The 17,486-nt window shown below is 36.8% G+C and overlaps 1 protein-coding gene across 4 annotated transcripts; it reads left to right on the plus strand.

Annotated features, from left to right (window-relative positions):
* Positions 1-1,031: 1,031 nt before the first annotated feature.
* Positions 1,032-13,292, plus strand: POU1F1 (POU class 1 homeobox 1). 4 transcript variants are annotated; one of them, XM_026040508.1, is made up of 7 exons: positions 1,032-1,170; positions 3,902-4,051; positions 5,601-5,714; positions 6,692-6,937; positions 8,705-8,869; positions 10,313-10,373; positions 13,079-13,292. In XM_026040508.1, exons 1-7 carry the CDS (start codon positions 1,032-1,034, stop codon positions 13,290-13,292), a joined length of 1,089 nt encoding a protein of 362 aa, XP_025896293.1. The 4 variants fall into 4 exon arrangements, with proteins under 4 accessions (XP_025896293.1, XP_025896301.1, XP_025896310.1 ...); XM_026040516.1 differs by having other exon boundaries at positions 3,986-4,051; XM_026040525.1 differs by lacking the exon at positions 5,601-5,714.
* The last annotated feature ends 4,194 nt before the right edge of the window (positions 13,293-17,486 follow it).

The raw sequence follows: 17,486 nt of genomic DNA on the forward strand, positions 1-17,486 counted from the left end.
CATGTGCTGTAGGTGTCCTGACTTGAGCAGGGGATTTGGACTAGATGATCCCTAGAAGTCCTTTCTAACCTCAACCATTCTGTGATTCAGTGATATGTGGAATATGTGACAGTGGTGTACTACAGTGTTTTTCTTCATCATTTTCAGGGTAGCCTGCATACTCTTTACTGATCCTAAGTCATACTAAACTCACAGAAATTAAATATTTCAATAGTTAGTGAGTAGAGATTTTTACTTAGTTTTTAGAATAATGGAGACTAGGACTTTTTGAATTTGACTATAGATACTGTGGTAATATACATTCATAATAATAGCAATGAATGTGGGTTTTTTTTTCTGTGCTACTATTAGATCTTTCAGGAAAGAAAAAAAAAAACAGGATTTCAAGCTTATGTAAAGCTATCTGTTCAGAAACTTCCTCTTGAATACAGCTGTCCCAGGTTACACATCTCTAATTTAAATGATCTTTGCAGCACTGCTAGGAMACAGGCTAATTTAGCTTATTTTGCTATAGGTTCTTGACTTTTATAGACTTTCATTTGACTTAGCCTAGTTGCTTTGCAGACGATTGCCTGGATGAGATTGCTGGGGCAGGTGTTAGCTATGTAAACCTACTTAGTATTAAACGTACCTATCTTACTGCATCTGATGTTGGAGATCGTACTTTGATATTTTTTTCAGGTTATTGTTCTTCACAAAAGACCTAATTGAAAATATATGTCAAATTGTGTCTCTGGTTTCCCTCTTCTTTCCCCACCATTAATTGGACGTGTATTGTGTTTGTGTGGGAAGGAAGGAGGCCCTACAGTGATACAACAATATTGCTGGGAAAAGAACATTAAAATGGATAAAGGGATTTCCTAGTGGTATAAATACCTGCACACGACCTCCCTGTGCTCTGGAGCCCTTCTGTATATGTATATGCAAGTAAAAAGAAGTGGAATAGAGTTTGTGCTGCTCGTAATCACGCAGGATCTGTACTCTTAAAAAATAGGAGAAGGTGACTCTTTGTCTTTCATCTGTTCGAGGGTATGACTTGCCAAGCGTTTRCTTCATCTGATACCTTTGTACCCTTGAATTCTGACTCTTCTTCTCTACCTCTGATAATGCATCACAGCGCTGCAGAATGCCTACCAGTTTCTAACCATGCRACCAATGTTGTGTCCACAGGTACTTCTTAAAAATACTACTACTCTTCATAATTTTTTTTTGGTAGTGATTTTAGATGATATGTGATCATCTGTTTCTGCAATTTTTAAAATATTTGATGTTGAATTTGGGACTATTTTCAGGAGGAAACATTTTCACAAGACTGCATAAATGAGTGAATCAAGAACATCCAAAATGTTTGTATTTCAGCAAAACTTGTTTCAGCTGTTAATTTGTTACAGTGTTAGACTAAGAAGTATATCAGCACGCTTAATAGAGGTGCAAAACATAATCAAATTTCTGTTATGATTATGTCGTGATATGTGACATATATAATGTAAAATAAATTTAAAATTTTTTATTATGTAACCACATTTTAACATAATATAAATAAATTTAAATAGAAAATGTATTTAAAATAGGTCAGGTTTAAACATAATTTGGAGAATCTCTCAAGAAGGAAAAGAATGTTTTTCTAAACATGTTATGTAGAAAATAAAGACTAAGATTTAAGTGAAATATTAAAAATAGATGAGAGAAGTCTCATATCTGTTTTGGAACTTCATATGTTTTTATATACTACCTAAAAAAGTAGTAGCAGTACTAAGATAGCAGTAGAGTGGTAGGACAATGCAAACACTAAATTATCCCCTAGAGAGAGAATTAGTRTTCTTGCTGACTTGAATCTTCAGAATTGATATTTTGGAATGCAGAAGTTATTGATGGTGCATAAGCTTTCAAGAATAGAAAAAAAAAAAATCCAAGAAACCATCCTTTTGCTGAAATGGATTGCTAAGACTACAGGGGAAATACTTCAGTGCTGAGATGTTGGAGCTAAGATTTTTTAATAATATGAAAAAGCACCAAACTAATGTAAGCTTCTAAGAAAAATGAGCTTTGGTGATGAAATGATTCCATGTTTGTTGAGYGGTGGTGGTAGGGAATAAAACAGTTTGAGTATTTTGTTTTTATTAACTTGTATGTGGCCAAATTTATGTATCTACATCTTTGCAGTATTTTCTAAGAAGTTGTTTATTTTTCCATCTTACATTACTCTCTGTATATGGTGACAGACAGAATTGCTGAAAACATTTGCAGATCTGCTTGAGATTTGACTTTTAATATTTTGTAGTTATCACTCAAGGACAAATACCACTGTAGTCAGGGGGAATATTGTCTGCAGCAGCATATCTTATAATTGACCTTGTAAGAACAGAAACAGTGACAGAGGGTGGTATTTAACAAGGAAGGATTTCCAAATCTCAGATATAGATTCACCAACTTTAATAAACAATATCACTCTAAGTGAATGTATTTAACGAAAACTAGTGCAAAAAAAAATGTGAAAGAATGTGGACTCGTAACTTATTTTAAATGTCAAAACTCTTTAAAATGCATGTGGTAATTCTACATCATAAAATACAGGTGAGTGTACATCTGGCTAAATAATAACTAAATAATCCGTGCCATATGGATAATGTTCTGTAGAATACTAAAGACTTTTATTTTTATGACTTAATTTAAATAGCATCATCTTTACCACCTACTATTAAATTTTTATTAGTATGTTAGGAATGTCTTTCTTATGCCTAAAAATGATACAGTCTATGGATTTAATAATAGAAACAACACCAGCAAACACTTAGCTCTTATCTGAACAAGAAAGTTTGTTGTTTTAATTGCTTTAGTATTAATGTAATCTCTATTTTGGGGACATAATAGCATAAACAAGGCCATTAGAAAAGACTGTATCTAGACATACATATGTCTAAACAGGACCTTTTAATGTTGTGATTACCGTTGTAAAAGCAAAAATTCTAATTCCTAATTATATTGTTTCAAACAACTACAATGCGTGCTCTGATTTGTAGTCTTATGTATCTGAATGTTCACAAACATGATACTTTAGTCCTATGTTTTATAGTTGTTTTCAAAGAGAACACTCTTTTATCTGCTTATGCATGTAAAATAGCCAAATTTCTAATTTTGTATTCAGAAAATCTTGTCTGATTCTCCATGCATTACAAGTTAGTGAACAGAAACTGGAAGTACACACTTTTCCCTTTGTATGAAATAGAATTGCTGAGTTTTGCTCTCCAAAACTTGCTGAGCAGAACTGGAAGGGTGTGGAGGGTAAAGCAAATTTTACAGAATCTTTAGTAATGGAAAGAAAGTTTTTTACTGGAATGACTTAACCTATTCATTGATTTTCTTGATAATGATAGTGAAGCCAAGCTCACTGTTCTGCATCTCTTTCTGCTTCTCTTCATCAAATTTCTGCTACTTGTTTTGCCTCTTAGAAGAGCCTGTGAAGACAATGGAGATCAATTCACTGCCTTTCTAGATATCTATGTTCACATGAGGATTTACATGGCAGTAGACTTAATCAAGTTTGAGGTTTTTTTGTTTTATATACTTGGCTGTAAACAAGAATCAGTCTCCTGCAGAGATTAATGTTTCCCTTCCTTACATAGCAGCCTTAGCTGTGGTTATACATGCGTAGATTACATTAAAAATAATGTCAAAAATAAGTCATGACTAATGTTGGCCATGTCTCAAAGCAGATTTTGCTTTTTATGCTGACAGTCACATGTGGTGAGGCATGGTCAAGTGTTCTGGACTTCCAGCAGTGTTAACTTGACAGTTGTGGAGTTAAATGCTTAATATACACACAGAGAAACTAGTTACGAAAATGTAGTCTACCTTTGAATTGAAAGACTGTATCTTGAATCCTCATACATTTTCTTACCAGTCCCATCTGTTTTGTCTTTGATCCAAACTCCTAAATGCTCCCATGTCCACTTTGCCATGACAACTTTGGGAAACACGTCGGCAGGTCTTCATTACTCTGTGCCATCTTGTCATTATGGAAATCAACCATCTACCTATGGGGTGATGACAGGTAAGTGATTGAGCTGTTAGCATGCTGTTTTGGTCAGTTTTACTTTGGAAGGATGCTTTCAAGATAGTTGCTTAAAATGGACATGATTGAGGTTAAGACAGTAGCAAAGAGGCTGGGAAGATGCCCAATTTCCCCAAAACTCTGCATTTCTAGACAAATCATGCAAACTGTCTGTCTGAAATGGTTGAGACAGTACTGCTGTTTGTTTATATGATGTCTGCTTTGCCTGGTCAGGTTATCATCTTTCAGGAACTAGGACTAACTTACATAACGTGACTTTGTTTAGTTATTGGGGCTCTAATCTTCATGGAAAATTCTCGATGATTAAATAAAGAATAAAATGATGACTGGAAATAGAATGATAGCTGAATTAAGTAGATTCTGTTCCATCTGTGACAGGACAACCAAGAAGTAACAGTATGTGTGAGAACCAAAAAAAAACCAAAAATAAGCCTTTTTCAAAAAGTGACCATTTTTGTTCCTCATGGATCTTGACATTCAGTTAACTGTGATTTTCAAACTCTGTGAGAAGTCCTGACCTCTTTTTCTGAGGTGCTCTCAGAGAAAATGTGGAAACACTTGAAAGAGTGTTTTCTGGAGCCGTATTTTGTACCTTTCCCTGAAGATTTCTCATGATACAAAAAGTGGCAGTGTGGCAGTTTGCAGTTGATAGGTACGGTTATTACAACTGTCCCCAGGCTTGGAGAGACAAATATCAAACCATGATCAGTTCTGTGCTTGTTGAGTTTACTATCCTTGCTGCTTTATTTTTGCCATAAAACTTAAAAAGAATCCCTAAAATCTTATATTTAGGATGATTAAGTGTGTATAAGTGAGCATTAACCTTGTAGGTGCATGGTAACTCCCACAGGCTTTAGGGTCAGCAACTTGAGGGCCAGAACTGAAATAGAGATTTACAATCAGGAAGAACTTTTTTTTTTTTTTTTTTTTTGTAACAGATTAAACACATTGAAATAGTCTCCAAAGACAGAAATTGTTTCCTTCAATGAATGCTTTCTCCAAATCTCCTAACGCAGTATGAAGTGCTTTCATATAGATGATTGCAGACTTCGACACCGGTCAATTTATGTCAGCAACCTGCTCGGTTTTACATTTCCCAGTATGAAAAAGAAAGAGGAATTTTTATTCTATGTGAGATCAAGTAGCAGTCAATAAAACACTGTGGTCAGCCAGATAAGCCAGCTACCAGAAAATAATCATCGCTCAAAGCATATGCAAATTCAAGTTCAGCATTTTATTAAGAATGAAGCAAATATGACAGTAAGTCAGCACAGATGAATGCATCTACATTGGGAACTTTTAGGGATGGAAAACAGGTTTGCTTCACTATGCAAGCTGTCCACATGTTCCTATTTCATTATCTTTAATGTGTCTGTTCAAATGTTCCCGGCATTATTCAGATCCCTGGGAGAAGTCCATAGAAAGGGTATTAAATAAAGATGGCGCTCAGAAGTTTACTGTGTTCCACTCCAAAATATATATATCTACATCTTTGTCTTCTCTTTTGACACCCCTACTTCCTTTTTAGGCATCAAGCCTGCAACTCCAGAGATGCTCTCAGCAAGTCTCTCCCAGAGTCGCATCTTACAGACRTGCAGCATGCCCCATCCCAGTGTAGTAAATGGCGTCAGCACTTTACAAAGCAAGTCTTCCTTTAGCCTTTCCTTTTATTCCTTGAGAAAACCCTTTTGGTTGTGTGTGTGATTGATTACAGTGTGTGAAGTCTACAAAATATTTCTATGGGGCTAGAACTGCCTGCTCTGATGAGATAAGGAAGGGGAGGCATACCGATGAAAGTGCAAGTTCCAATATAAATTTTTCTGTCATTTAAAAAATTGAGAAGGTTTTCCTGAAGATGTGGAATTTATTGTCTACTACAGATCCACTAAAAGGGTTAATATTTCTTTTTTTTCTCAATAAATTTATCTTTTTTTGCTGTATACAAAACTTTTCTGTACATAAAACTTYTAGCAGAAGAGAACCTTGACTTTTAGGTTCAATTTCTTTGTTAAGTCTGCTGCTTGTGAACAATATTTAGCCTGAGATAGTTTTATCCTTGAATATTTTTCTTTTTTTCAGTTGGAATGAATTCTGAATATATTGTTTTTCTCTGAGCTCTTATCTGTGTGGTTTCTTGAAAAAAAAATAGTGTCCTAAAGCTAAAGTACAAGAGCATTTTGTCAAGCATCTGATGGTATTTACATGGAAATATTCTTTATACCAAAAAAAAAAAAAAAAAAAAAAAAAAAGAGACTGGCACATTTCAGGTGGCTTAAAAGTAACATAGATCCATCAGTCTCATTGTGCCATACAAACTAAGGCCCTGGATTGTTGTTTGTCTAAGTTTGAATGATTTATCATATTATTTGAGGGCATCTCAGTTTGCCTGTCAAATAGGATTCCTGTGACTGGTGTTGCAAGTGGTTGTTGTTCTGTTTTCACATATAAGGATAGAAGAAAGACTGGATCTGCAAAGTCTTTATGCCCTAAATATAAAATATTCTGTGCTATAAAATATTACAGACCTTMATTCTAAAGTGATGAAATCATGTTTTGAATCTGTAGAACAAGTGAATAATGATGAATTGTTTTTTGTTTGACTGTTTATTTTTTTTCCAGGTAGCCTGACCCCTTGCCTTTATAAATTCCCTGAACATGCTCTGAGTGCTGGTTCCTGTGCTCTGGGCCATGGCTTCACCCCCATGCACCAGTCCGTTCTCGGAGATGATCCCACAACCTCYGACTTCAAGCAGGAATTCCGCAGGAAAAACAAGTCTGTTGAAGAGCCAATAGACATGGATTCCCCTGAAATACGGGAACTRGAGAAATTCGCCAATGAATTCAAACTGCGGAGAATTAAGCTGGGTATGTGTCTTTTTTTCAGCTAACAAAAACCCAAAACAATCAAATGAGCGCCCGATTTCTGAATATTTTATACTCTGTTCTGTCTAATCATAACTTTTATCTTGCCTTGCACTGCCAAACTTTCTCCACTCCTAGAAGACTTGTGCAGAATTAATAAGCTTTTCACAAGTTAGAATGCAGAAAGTAACTTTAAGTGTTCTTGATATTTAAATTATTTCTGTCTTTCTCACAAGTGGAAAGAAAATTTTACTGTTCATTAAACTACATTAAGTTGCATTTCTACAGTTTAGGGCAGTGCATTTTCCATCTCTTMTATGCATTCTCTTCCCAGTGATGTTTTCCATTCACAGGGTGATGAAATCTCATTTTAGTAGACAATGTGGATAGCCATGACATCCATGTAAAACCTTTCACACCACAGGGAGCTTTCCTTCCTCTTTTGTTTTCTCATGTCATGATGTTGCAGCAACTGACTTTTCATTACTATCTGATTACTGCTGAGGATAGTGGTAAGTTGCATTGCTTTGGCTGGTTTCTCATGAGTTGTTGACCTTTCCTTGGGCTATCTTCACTAAAGGCAAAGATGGACTGAACACTTTCTCATCTACAGAAACTTTCTCCCTCCCAGAGAAAGGCTGAAGTGCATTGCAAACCAAAAGTCTGCTCATCCTTGAGCAGATTGAACTATATTGAAAAAAATGCCATAGGGTACTGCATATTCAGACCTTTTATGAAAATGTGGTACTTTGAGTTGTAATTTTAACATTATATGTTACAGCATTACGTTGCATTGTTAAAAAATAAGGTATCCTACAAAATGAAGTTTTATAAATGTAGAAAAAATATACAGTTTTTAGAGGTACCTGTGCATTACCTTGACAACTAGGAAGCTGATATGTTCTATTTGCAGGGTAAAAGTAAGATTGATAACAGAAGTGTACAGTTCAAAATAGTATTTGTAGTGTGAGCATTTTGCTGTATATCATGACCATTGGAATGATTTGCTAAGACAARATATGAATCACTGTGATTATTACAGCATCTTGATCCCACTCAGTTTGAGTGGGAGCAAAACTTCCTCCAAAGTAAACAAATGGCTCGGAGACTGTAACACTGGGTCCAATGCTCTGATAGAGAAAAATAAAATTGTCTCAGCAAAACCAATTGGAGATTGCGCTTTAGGAGAGGACAGACTTAATGTGTGCTATGAGCATGAGTCTGTGAGATACAGAGCCAGTGCAATTGAAATTTAGGTAAATAGCCAGCTCATGGAGACATTCACTGTCCAGAGAGGCTTTGTCTATTCTGATACAGAGGAAAAAAAGGCCAAATTCATAAATACAGCAGAGATATATTCAATTCACTGACTGGGGAACTGCTCCTTAAGAATTCAATATCCTCAAGTAAGCTGCAGCAGTTTCCTTATCACYTCATCTTACTCATCACAACAAATAACATGAGACCAGAGATGCAGGGGGGATTTAGAATATTGCCATCACATCACATATATTAGTGAAAATATGGGGTCTGGATACTTCTGAAACCCTTAATCTCAGAGCCTATGAAACACACCCAAGTCAACAGAATGACTCAAGGTAGCACTGAAGTGAGTTCAAAATCAGCCACAGAGACCTTTGCGGAAAGGTGATCCTTGATGCTACAATATGTACTGATTTTAAGAGTTAAGGATGAAGGGATAAGTGTCTTAAGGAAAGCAACCCAGAGTAGGAAGCTGCAAAGTGACTTTTTCCTCTTCATTTTTGACAGGCTATACACAAACTAATGTTGGAGAAGCACTAGCTGCTGTACATGGCTCTGAATTTAGCCAAACTACAATTTGCCGATTTGAAAACTTGCAGCTGAGTTTCAAGAATGCATGCAAACTGAAATCAATCCTGTCCAAGTGGCTGGAGGAAGCAGAACAAGTAGGAGGTAGAGATCTGAAAGCCTCTTAAAATTGATTTGTATTTACACTTGAATCCTCTACATATGTTGAAGGWAGAATATGTTGAAGGCCTTCCAAAGGCAAAGACTTTTCTGTTACCAACTTTAAATTAGAGGTGTGCCAATAGCGTATATTAAGTTATGGTATGTTTTAGGGTGAGCAAGGAGGAGTAAACAACCTGCAATGCACGGAGGATACAAAATTGCATGGTTCTCGTTCCCTTCGGACCCATTCTAGCAAACCAGTTCCGTTGTTGGAACACAGCTACATTTCTTTAGGATCTACATTTAACAGAGTGCTGAGATTCTTCACTAGCCAAGGACTCTTTGCTCCAGTCCCTTGGGCTATGTGATATGGCCACARGAAGGGATTTGAACTCAACTTGAAGTGATGCTCTCTAAGCCTCTGACAAAGAATAGTACGGCAGAGAGGATTTGGATGTGACCTTTTGCCCCTGGAGGATTTCCCTTTCTATGTCCACTTAATTCCCAGTTCCATGAAGAGCCCTGGAGTTCACTGGGCAAGTGTAGTTTAGAAGAAAGGTTTCTGATTTAAAGGAAATGGGCTGTTTTAAACTACAGCCCTTTCAGCTACGTGAACTATGATGGGGGAAGCAGTATGCCCAGAGGTGACAGTGAAAGCTACAACTGCGAGGTGTTCAGCTATCATAGGAAGGGACATTACCTTAAAGCAGTTTTTTGGATGTGCCATGATTTTCAACTACAGGAAATGTTGTTAACTAGCTCTTCTTCCATATGCTTGAGATTGCTTTGAGATAAATGTGGAAAATTTCTCTCCACTATAAGTGYAGTGCAAACCAATCTGGTCATTGCAGTGTAAGAATCATCTAGAAGGCGGTTGCAGTGGGTGTCAGCTGCTGACCACGCAGGCGCAGGTTCATGCTTGAGCAGCAGGGAAGAYAGCAACTTCCAAAAACTGAAGGGTAGAGGGTGAGGTTCATATATCCATCCAAGAATGGCGTGGAAAGGCAGATAGGACTGGAAGCCAAGGCTGAACTTCCCATGTAAGAGGGTGAGGTAATTGATGGGAATGGAAAAGGATTCCGTATTCCTCACACCTATCCCTCAGGGAAGGAGGAAGGAAATGGGGGTAAGAGAAAGGGCTGTTTAGGTACGTAGGCATATGAGTGCAAACCTATTGATACTTGCAGCTTTACCTGTGGTACACCTTTTTTCCTCATAATCGTTTTTACCTGGAGTTACAACAGCCATGTGGCATCCTAAAGAATTAAGATTTAGTGCTACTGTGTGTGGTGCCTTTTTTACTTGGCAGCAGTATCTATTGCACTTTCTTCTGTCTTAAAACAGAGACATCTTTTTTTAATGATAACTGCGCTTTGCTTGCATTCTCTGCAGAAGGTAGCTGCCTGTTTTGTTTATTGCTATTATTTTGTTTTGTTTTTAATACAGCTTTATACAATGAAAAAGTTGGAGTGAACGAGCGGAAGAGAAAGCGCAGAACAACCATAAGGTAACAAATATTTAGAGTGCTATATGTTAGAAATTCCTTTGGTTAAGATTCTTCTTTTTCCTGGCTTTTAATACAAATGTCATTTTTTAGCAAATTTGGAGAAACAAATAATTTGAAATATTCCAGTGAAAACAAATAAACAAATAAATTAACCCCCTCCCCCTGCAAAAAGCTTCTTCAAAATACATACACTACATTTTCCAATTGAAGACTTCTCTTCAATATAGGACATCATATTTTATGGTGAAAAATATTCTAACTCTATCAATTCTGCCACGTCTTTATGTTGTTTATGTAGTGAATAGTATATCAGAGCACTCTTGTCTTCATTTTGCAGAAATTTTGCATTGTACCAGGTGAAACTGAGCTATTCTGACATAAAATCGGGGTCTGGAAAGTTTGAGGAAAAGCTTGTTATGTACCCCATCCCTATCTGTCATTTGACTCCTCCAAATTTCTGAAGAAGCACTTTCTTGAGATAAATGGAAAGAAGGAAACTGTTATAGAAACATTTTTTTCTGCATCTCTGATGGCCAGCATCTACCAGGTTTAGGCTCAACTCCATGAAGAAATTAAGTAGGTTGACAAATTATATTACAAAAGCAGCTACCAAATAAGCAGAAAGAGAAYGTGATGAAAACAATAATGTGGTATTCCATTCTCCTTTTAGCACTCAGATTCTTATCTTTACTGAAGGAATTCACCAGCAGAATCTCCAGATGCTGTGGTATTTATCTTAGAGGAACAGTGCCAAGCTCTCACCTAGTTTGTTTAGTATGACCTGGATAAGAGGTCTGAGCTTAGAGTTCTTTAAGTGCTTTTCCTTGGCAAAAGGAGCCCACTGGAAGCTGATGGTCTTCAAGTCTGTAGGTTCTGAGGAGTTTGTCAACAAACTTTTCAACAAACTACTGAGGAAATCAGTCCTCATGTTAAGCATTTTCTAATTATTCCTACTTTATCACCTAACAACATTGCACTGGGAATATTTAATAGCATCAAGATGACCCTGGCATTGACTATGGAGCGCAGTTCAGGACCATTGCAGATACAGTAAGAAAATCCTAAATATTTCTTGCAAGGCTTCAGTTTGGTGTCAGAAGAGAGTTGATCTTCTTTGCTGTCATTAATCTGAACTACAGCCTTACTGTTAGCTACTTCCAGTGGATATTTGAAAGAAAACAAGAAATATAACAGAAGTCCGACTAACTAAATTAGGTTAGTCATACCCTGAGAAAAATCTCATTAATTTGAATGTTCAGAAACTTTTTTTCTACTTTTATCAAAAAACAAACAAAAAAGGAAATTAAAAATGATGATGAGTCTGTATCTCTGTATGCAGGATATCATACTCTTAACTAGCTTTGCTAATTTTACCAAGTATTATAAAATAAACCAATAAATAAAAAAAAAGAATATATTGCAGATGAAATGACAAAATAACTAGAACTCCGGCAGATTGTTTGTATATTTTTATAATGGTATATTTTTATAATACCCGCACCTCATCTTCAGAATCATGCAGAAAGTGCCCTCTTGTGTCCAAAGAAATAACAGCTATTAATGAAGCTGCATTCTGTGGTTTGCACAGCAGCATATTGCAGATACTCTTTGTTTTCTGAGAATATGTAACACAGGCAAAAAAAATCAATGTGATAGTAAAGAAAGTCTAACTTGATCAGTTTAGTAAACCATTCAATTTTGACCACTGCTGATGGTGAGGATTATATAGGTCAGGACAGATCTTTAGAAAATGTACTTATTGATAAAATGGATTGCTATAATCCCTGTGATAGAAATAGTGCAATGCCCTATCCATACCAAAGTGAGATGAAGAACCCAAGAAAAATGCTGTATTTCTCATGCAATAACTGATAGAGCTCTTCTTGTTTATAAACACACAGCATCGCAGAATCACAGACTGATTGAGGTTGGAAGGGACCCCTAGAGCTCACCTAGTCCAACCCCCCTGCTCCAGCAGGGACACCCAGAGCAGGGGCATCCAGGTGGGTTTTGAAGACCTCCAGAGAAGGAGACTCCCTGGGCAGCCAGTTCCAGTGCTTTTCCTTCAAATCAGGGCAATCCAGTTTTACTATAAAGCTGTAAGAAAAGCTGGTTAGGTGCACATTCTCCACTTGCCAAGGATAGCAAGTCAGGTCAATTTTCCTCTTTTACCTTATGCTGATTAGCAGTATGCATATATGTGCATGTGTGCCAGTGTGTACCACTTCCTTCAACCAGACAGGATCCGAGCTGCCTGTTAGCACAACAACTAAGAAGTTCCTCTAGTTCATACACAGGCTAATCACCCTAATAATATGAGTTTATTGAACTCCTACAGCAAAACTGTGACTGAGGTATAATGTGTGTCCAGACTTGTTCCAATTCATGTCTTCACATTCACATTTGCTCCAAGAGAACATCATGAAACACAAGCCAAGAGGCATGATTCTTACTAAAACAACACTTAAGTTTATAGCATCTTTCCCTTTAAGTTACTCTATACAGAAACTCTAYATGATATTAAACTGCTGTATCACCAAAAAAAAAAAACAAAAAACCCACTCTGTAATATACTTCAAACTTGATGAGTTTTCATTTGTTTAGCAAGAGAGGAAATAATCATTAACCCCAATGCTCATACTTGACCCTTCTCCTGAAATGTGTCAGAAAGGATTTTAAAGATGAAATTTTATTCCTTCCTCCAGCATTGCTGCCAAAGAAGCCCTAGAGAGGCACTTCGGAGAACAGAGTAAGCCTTCTTCTCAGGAAATTATGAGGATGGCTGAGGGGCTCAATCTTGAGAAAGAAGTTGTGAGAGTGTGGTTTTGCAACAGAAGACAAAGGGAAAAAAGAGTGAAGACAAGTTTACATCAGAATACCTTTAGTGCTATTATCAAGGAACATCATGAATGCCGGTAAAACTTTCTCATGCTTAATTGTGGATTTCTATTTTGCTGTTTTTTATATTTTTTAAATACTTTGTTGCCTTAAAAACAAAAAAAAATCAGTAAACCACTTGTTTTAGATTCAGATTGAGTTGATTCAGATACAGTATGATGTGAAAGCTTAATTTTATTGCTAAAAGTTGGAAACAAATGCTACTCCATATATTTAAAGAACTGGAGGTCATTGCTTCACTGCAAGGAACTTATTATGCATTACTCATTTGAAAGTAGTGTGGTAACGTGTTAATAATTAATGGAAAATTCCAAGTAGTTTATGTAACCATCAGGAAGCAAACCGTTTGATTTATATATGAAAAAAGACTCCCAAGGTTGATAACAGTGGCTATAATATTGAGAGAATTTGGACTCYGCATGCTCATATATGCGCTATACTCCTCCCACCCCATACAAACAATCTAGCTTTTGAAAGACTGTAAGCCATTAGGCACATTGCAGGATCCCATTTCTAGCATCCAACTCCGAGATCACTAAATTGAACGTTGGTGAGAAATCAGAACTTGGAGAAATCCAAGAAGATGGATGAGTAACATTAAACTTTAAGTGGTAACATTGCTGACAGCCTAGTTATGGTCAAGAATGGAATCTACTCATGGGATCTTGTCGGAATGCCATCTCTAGATCCCAGAGACCCAGGAGAAAGCAGGGAGAGTAATGCAACCAAGGTCTTTCTAAAGAATGGAGAGCTTCCAACTTGAAACAAATGTCTAAATCTGAGAAAAGCATTTTAGGTAACTTTGTTCACGTTCAGGATGGAGACTTTGGAGATGTGCCAAATTGCTGTCATAGAGTAAAATAAGCTTACCACCACTAAGGTGTCAACACACTTCCTAATGCATGCTATGTCTCAGTGTACCCCTTGACTGCCAAGTAGAAGTGACATTCCTTCTATTCTAGCTGTCAAAGATAACTGTTCTTAATTTATCGTATGTCTTAAGGTTTGATATGGCTAGAGAATTTATAAATGTTAGCTATAAAAATAGGATACAATTTACCTTGCTTGTCTAAAACTCAGTGGTCTGAGGGGAAAAAAAAAAAAAAAAAAACTAGGGATTTTCAGGGTTTTCAATACTTAGGTCTCTCTCTGTGCTGTATTTTTCCCGATTAAATCCATGTGCGGACACACTTGTACCAAAGATAGAGTGCATGAAGCTACAGAAAAGAAGGCCCTTGTTCTCCAAACTAAGTACCCACACAAAGAACACTTTGCACTGTGAACTCCCACTGTCTTACACTCTACCATATGAGAAGATAATCCCTTATTTCCCCCCTGCTAGCCTAGAGGGAAAAAAAAATGCCAGAGCTCCACCTATCAGGAGGACAGACATCAAGGAATTAGATTAATGATTTTAGTACCCACCAGGGATAGATTACCAAATCCTTTCATTAGCCCTGCTCATTGTTATTAAAATATTCTATTACCATATATGTATTTTAGACTGTTTTCCCAGGACTGAAATTAAGAGAGTACATAGAAGTGATAATCACCAGATAAATTTTATTTTTACATAAAGCAGACCTGATGATTTAAAAAATGTTTAGATAATAGGCCCATAGAAAGCAAAGCAGTGTTTTGTTCAAGATTGCTTGAAACAGTGTGTGCAAGTTAAGCGTTCTCACTCTAGTGTACSTTAAATTATCTCTTGATAGCTATTACAGCAACCACAAGCATATTCAGCTGTGGAAACTAGGTTCCTGGATTAAGAAAACACATTTTTATGACTGAGTTGCATTGTTATAGCCCTTTAATTTAGAAGAATTCTTAAATTTAATAATTCAAAGGGGAGAAATTATGCTATATGCTCTCTTCAACTGTTCTCCTCACTAGTATAGCTTGTTACAGCAGAGTAAAACTAAGCATTAGACTTAACCAGACATGCTGTATTGGCAGATAATGAACTTTTTAGAAGGATGAAAGATAAATACAGTTTGAAAGACTGGCATTCAGTGAATAGTGACATGCCTCTGTGTACCTTATCCTATGTAATCTAGTGTTGCGTATGTCAAAACCACTGTCATATATGCATTTTATTTATATTCTAAGTTATTTTGTTGATTAAAAATGTCTTCTTAAAAATACTGTGGGCCCATCCTTTTCCTTGTTCCCCCAMATAAAGTATTCCTATGCATATGGTTTTCCAAGCAGTGGTTTGCAGTTTTGGCAAGTTATTTAGTTGCATATTTTGCTGATTCATTCTAGCACGTTACAATAGTTAATGCAAGGGCAGACTTACAGTAAAATTGTGATTTCCATTACTCCAAAAAGGTTGGGTTGCACGTGTGATGGTTAATTTCAGAAGCATATCAAAATAAAATTGAAAATGTCTTATAATATGCTGTACAATTGTAAAAGAATGACAAAAGGCTAAGTGGAGGGAGAGGCCACCACATGAACATGTTTAGCTGTTTCCATGGAAATTCAGAGTTGATTTTTTTGGTGGGGGGAGGGGAAAGCTGGATGCAATCAATTTAATGTGTTGCAGCTGCAGCCTTCAGACTTAACAGAAAGTGGTAATTCCGGTTCTTCTCTAGGGACAACTTTTAACTTTTTTTCAGTGGATTACAGCAGCCACTTATTCTTGATTGAGAGAAGAAACCATGAATAACCATTGAGGGGCTGACTGGTAAACTTGGCAGTAAGATGGCGGAGGTGGCCATTTAACATCTGACTAATACAGGCCACACTGTTCGTCTTGAAGAYGTGTGTTTCTTCTTGATCTTACTTTTCCCATGGTTAACTTTAGGCAGTGAGTTAGAAGCAGATAGAGGACAATGTCAAAGAYGTTGTGCCAACGTATTCATCTGTGGCTTCAACTGCCTCCCGYGTGCTGTGTGGAGTTCTGACCCCCTCTCCATGACAAGGATACAACAGACTTTGGAGAAGGTCCCAATAAAGGCAAAGAGGATGGTGAAGGCAAGAGGAACAACTCATGACTCTGCATCTCTTCCAGACTAAAAGGTGTGTGCAGGAAACATTATAGAGGTCTCCTAARTGAGTTGTGCCTGTATCCAGACTTTCACTACAATTTCACTGTCTTGCCTACTGGAAAAGCGAGGAGTTAATTTGTGAAGAAAGCTTGAGAAAACAACAAGAAAAAAAACTGTGGAACTCCTCTGCCAGAAAATAGGAGTTTCAAAAGTTACTTACATCTACAACTTCACAGATGAGGAAGCCATTCAAAGTCATTGTATAGGCAGAAACTATATCTGGCTCTGGAAATCCCCTAAATAGAAAGTAGAGGCTGGAAGAGATAATAGGGGAAGAATTATCTTGTGCTTATCTTGTTCTCCTCTTTCCCTGAGCATGTTTATGGAGCAGAGTTTTGGTTGATCTAGACTGTGGTCCATTCCAGTGCCAGCCACTTTTAGGCATATTATAGTTGGACTTACTGGTGAAGATCTTTTCCAACCATAATGATTCCGTGATTAACAATCACATTGCTCTTGGATGGAACAGTTCCACATTTGGCTGCTGTTAAGGTGTCAATGTGGTTAAAGGAAAAAACGAAGTGCACACTTGACTAAAAGAGGATCACAAAACTTGGTGCTCCACTAAAATAAAATCAGTAACGTTGTGTGCCTACCTTCAGATTATGATTTCTTGTTCAATGCCTACCAGCAGTACCTAGTCACTCGGTCAGAGGTAAAAGGAGATGGCAAACTTGATCACAAAGTCTTGGCTGAACATTAAATTCAAGCCACAGGCAACTTCAATAAATATTACGTCGCTCCACAGCTCAAGCTAAACAAACAAAATAAYCAACCAGGATGATGATTAGGATTCTAGATTCGATCCCCAAAATCCTGATGAGCTTTTTTTTTTTTTTTTTGCTGCTTTAAGATTGTATTTTAACATTGCCTAAGGCAAAGAAAGAAGAAATACTGAGGAAGAGCACAGAGCTGGTACAAAGATTCAACTCTCATAGCTCTAGTGCCTGAGAAACAGAATTATCTTAAGGACTACCACAAACAAAAGTGGTAATTAGATCAAAATTCTTGTGGAAGCTACAAAGTCACCTTCGGGACACATGTCATACCTAATACAAGTGCAAAGAAAGATGATGTGCAAGACTAACCCTACAGAGGACAGAGTCATTGTAGAATAAAAAGACTTTTATTAGATTTTTACAAAAGTTTTTTTTTAAAAAAG

Source organism: Nothoprocta perdicaria, unplaced genomic scaffold (genome assembly GCF_003342845.1).
Source record: "Nothoprocta perdicaria isolate Ctin4 unplaced genomic scaffold, notPer1 scaffold_100, whole genome shotgun sequence".
NCBI classification, from domain to species: domain Eukaryota; kingdom Metazoa; phylum Chordata; class Aves; order Tinamiformes; family Tinamidae; genus Nothoprocta; species Nothoprocta perdicaria.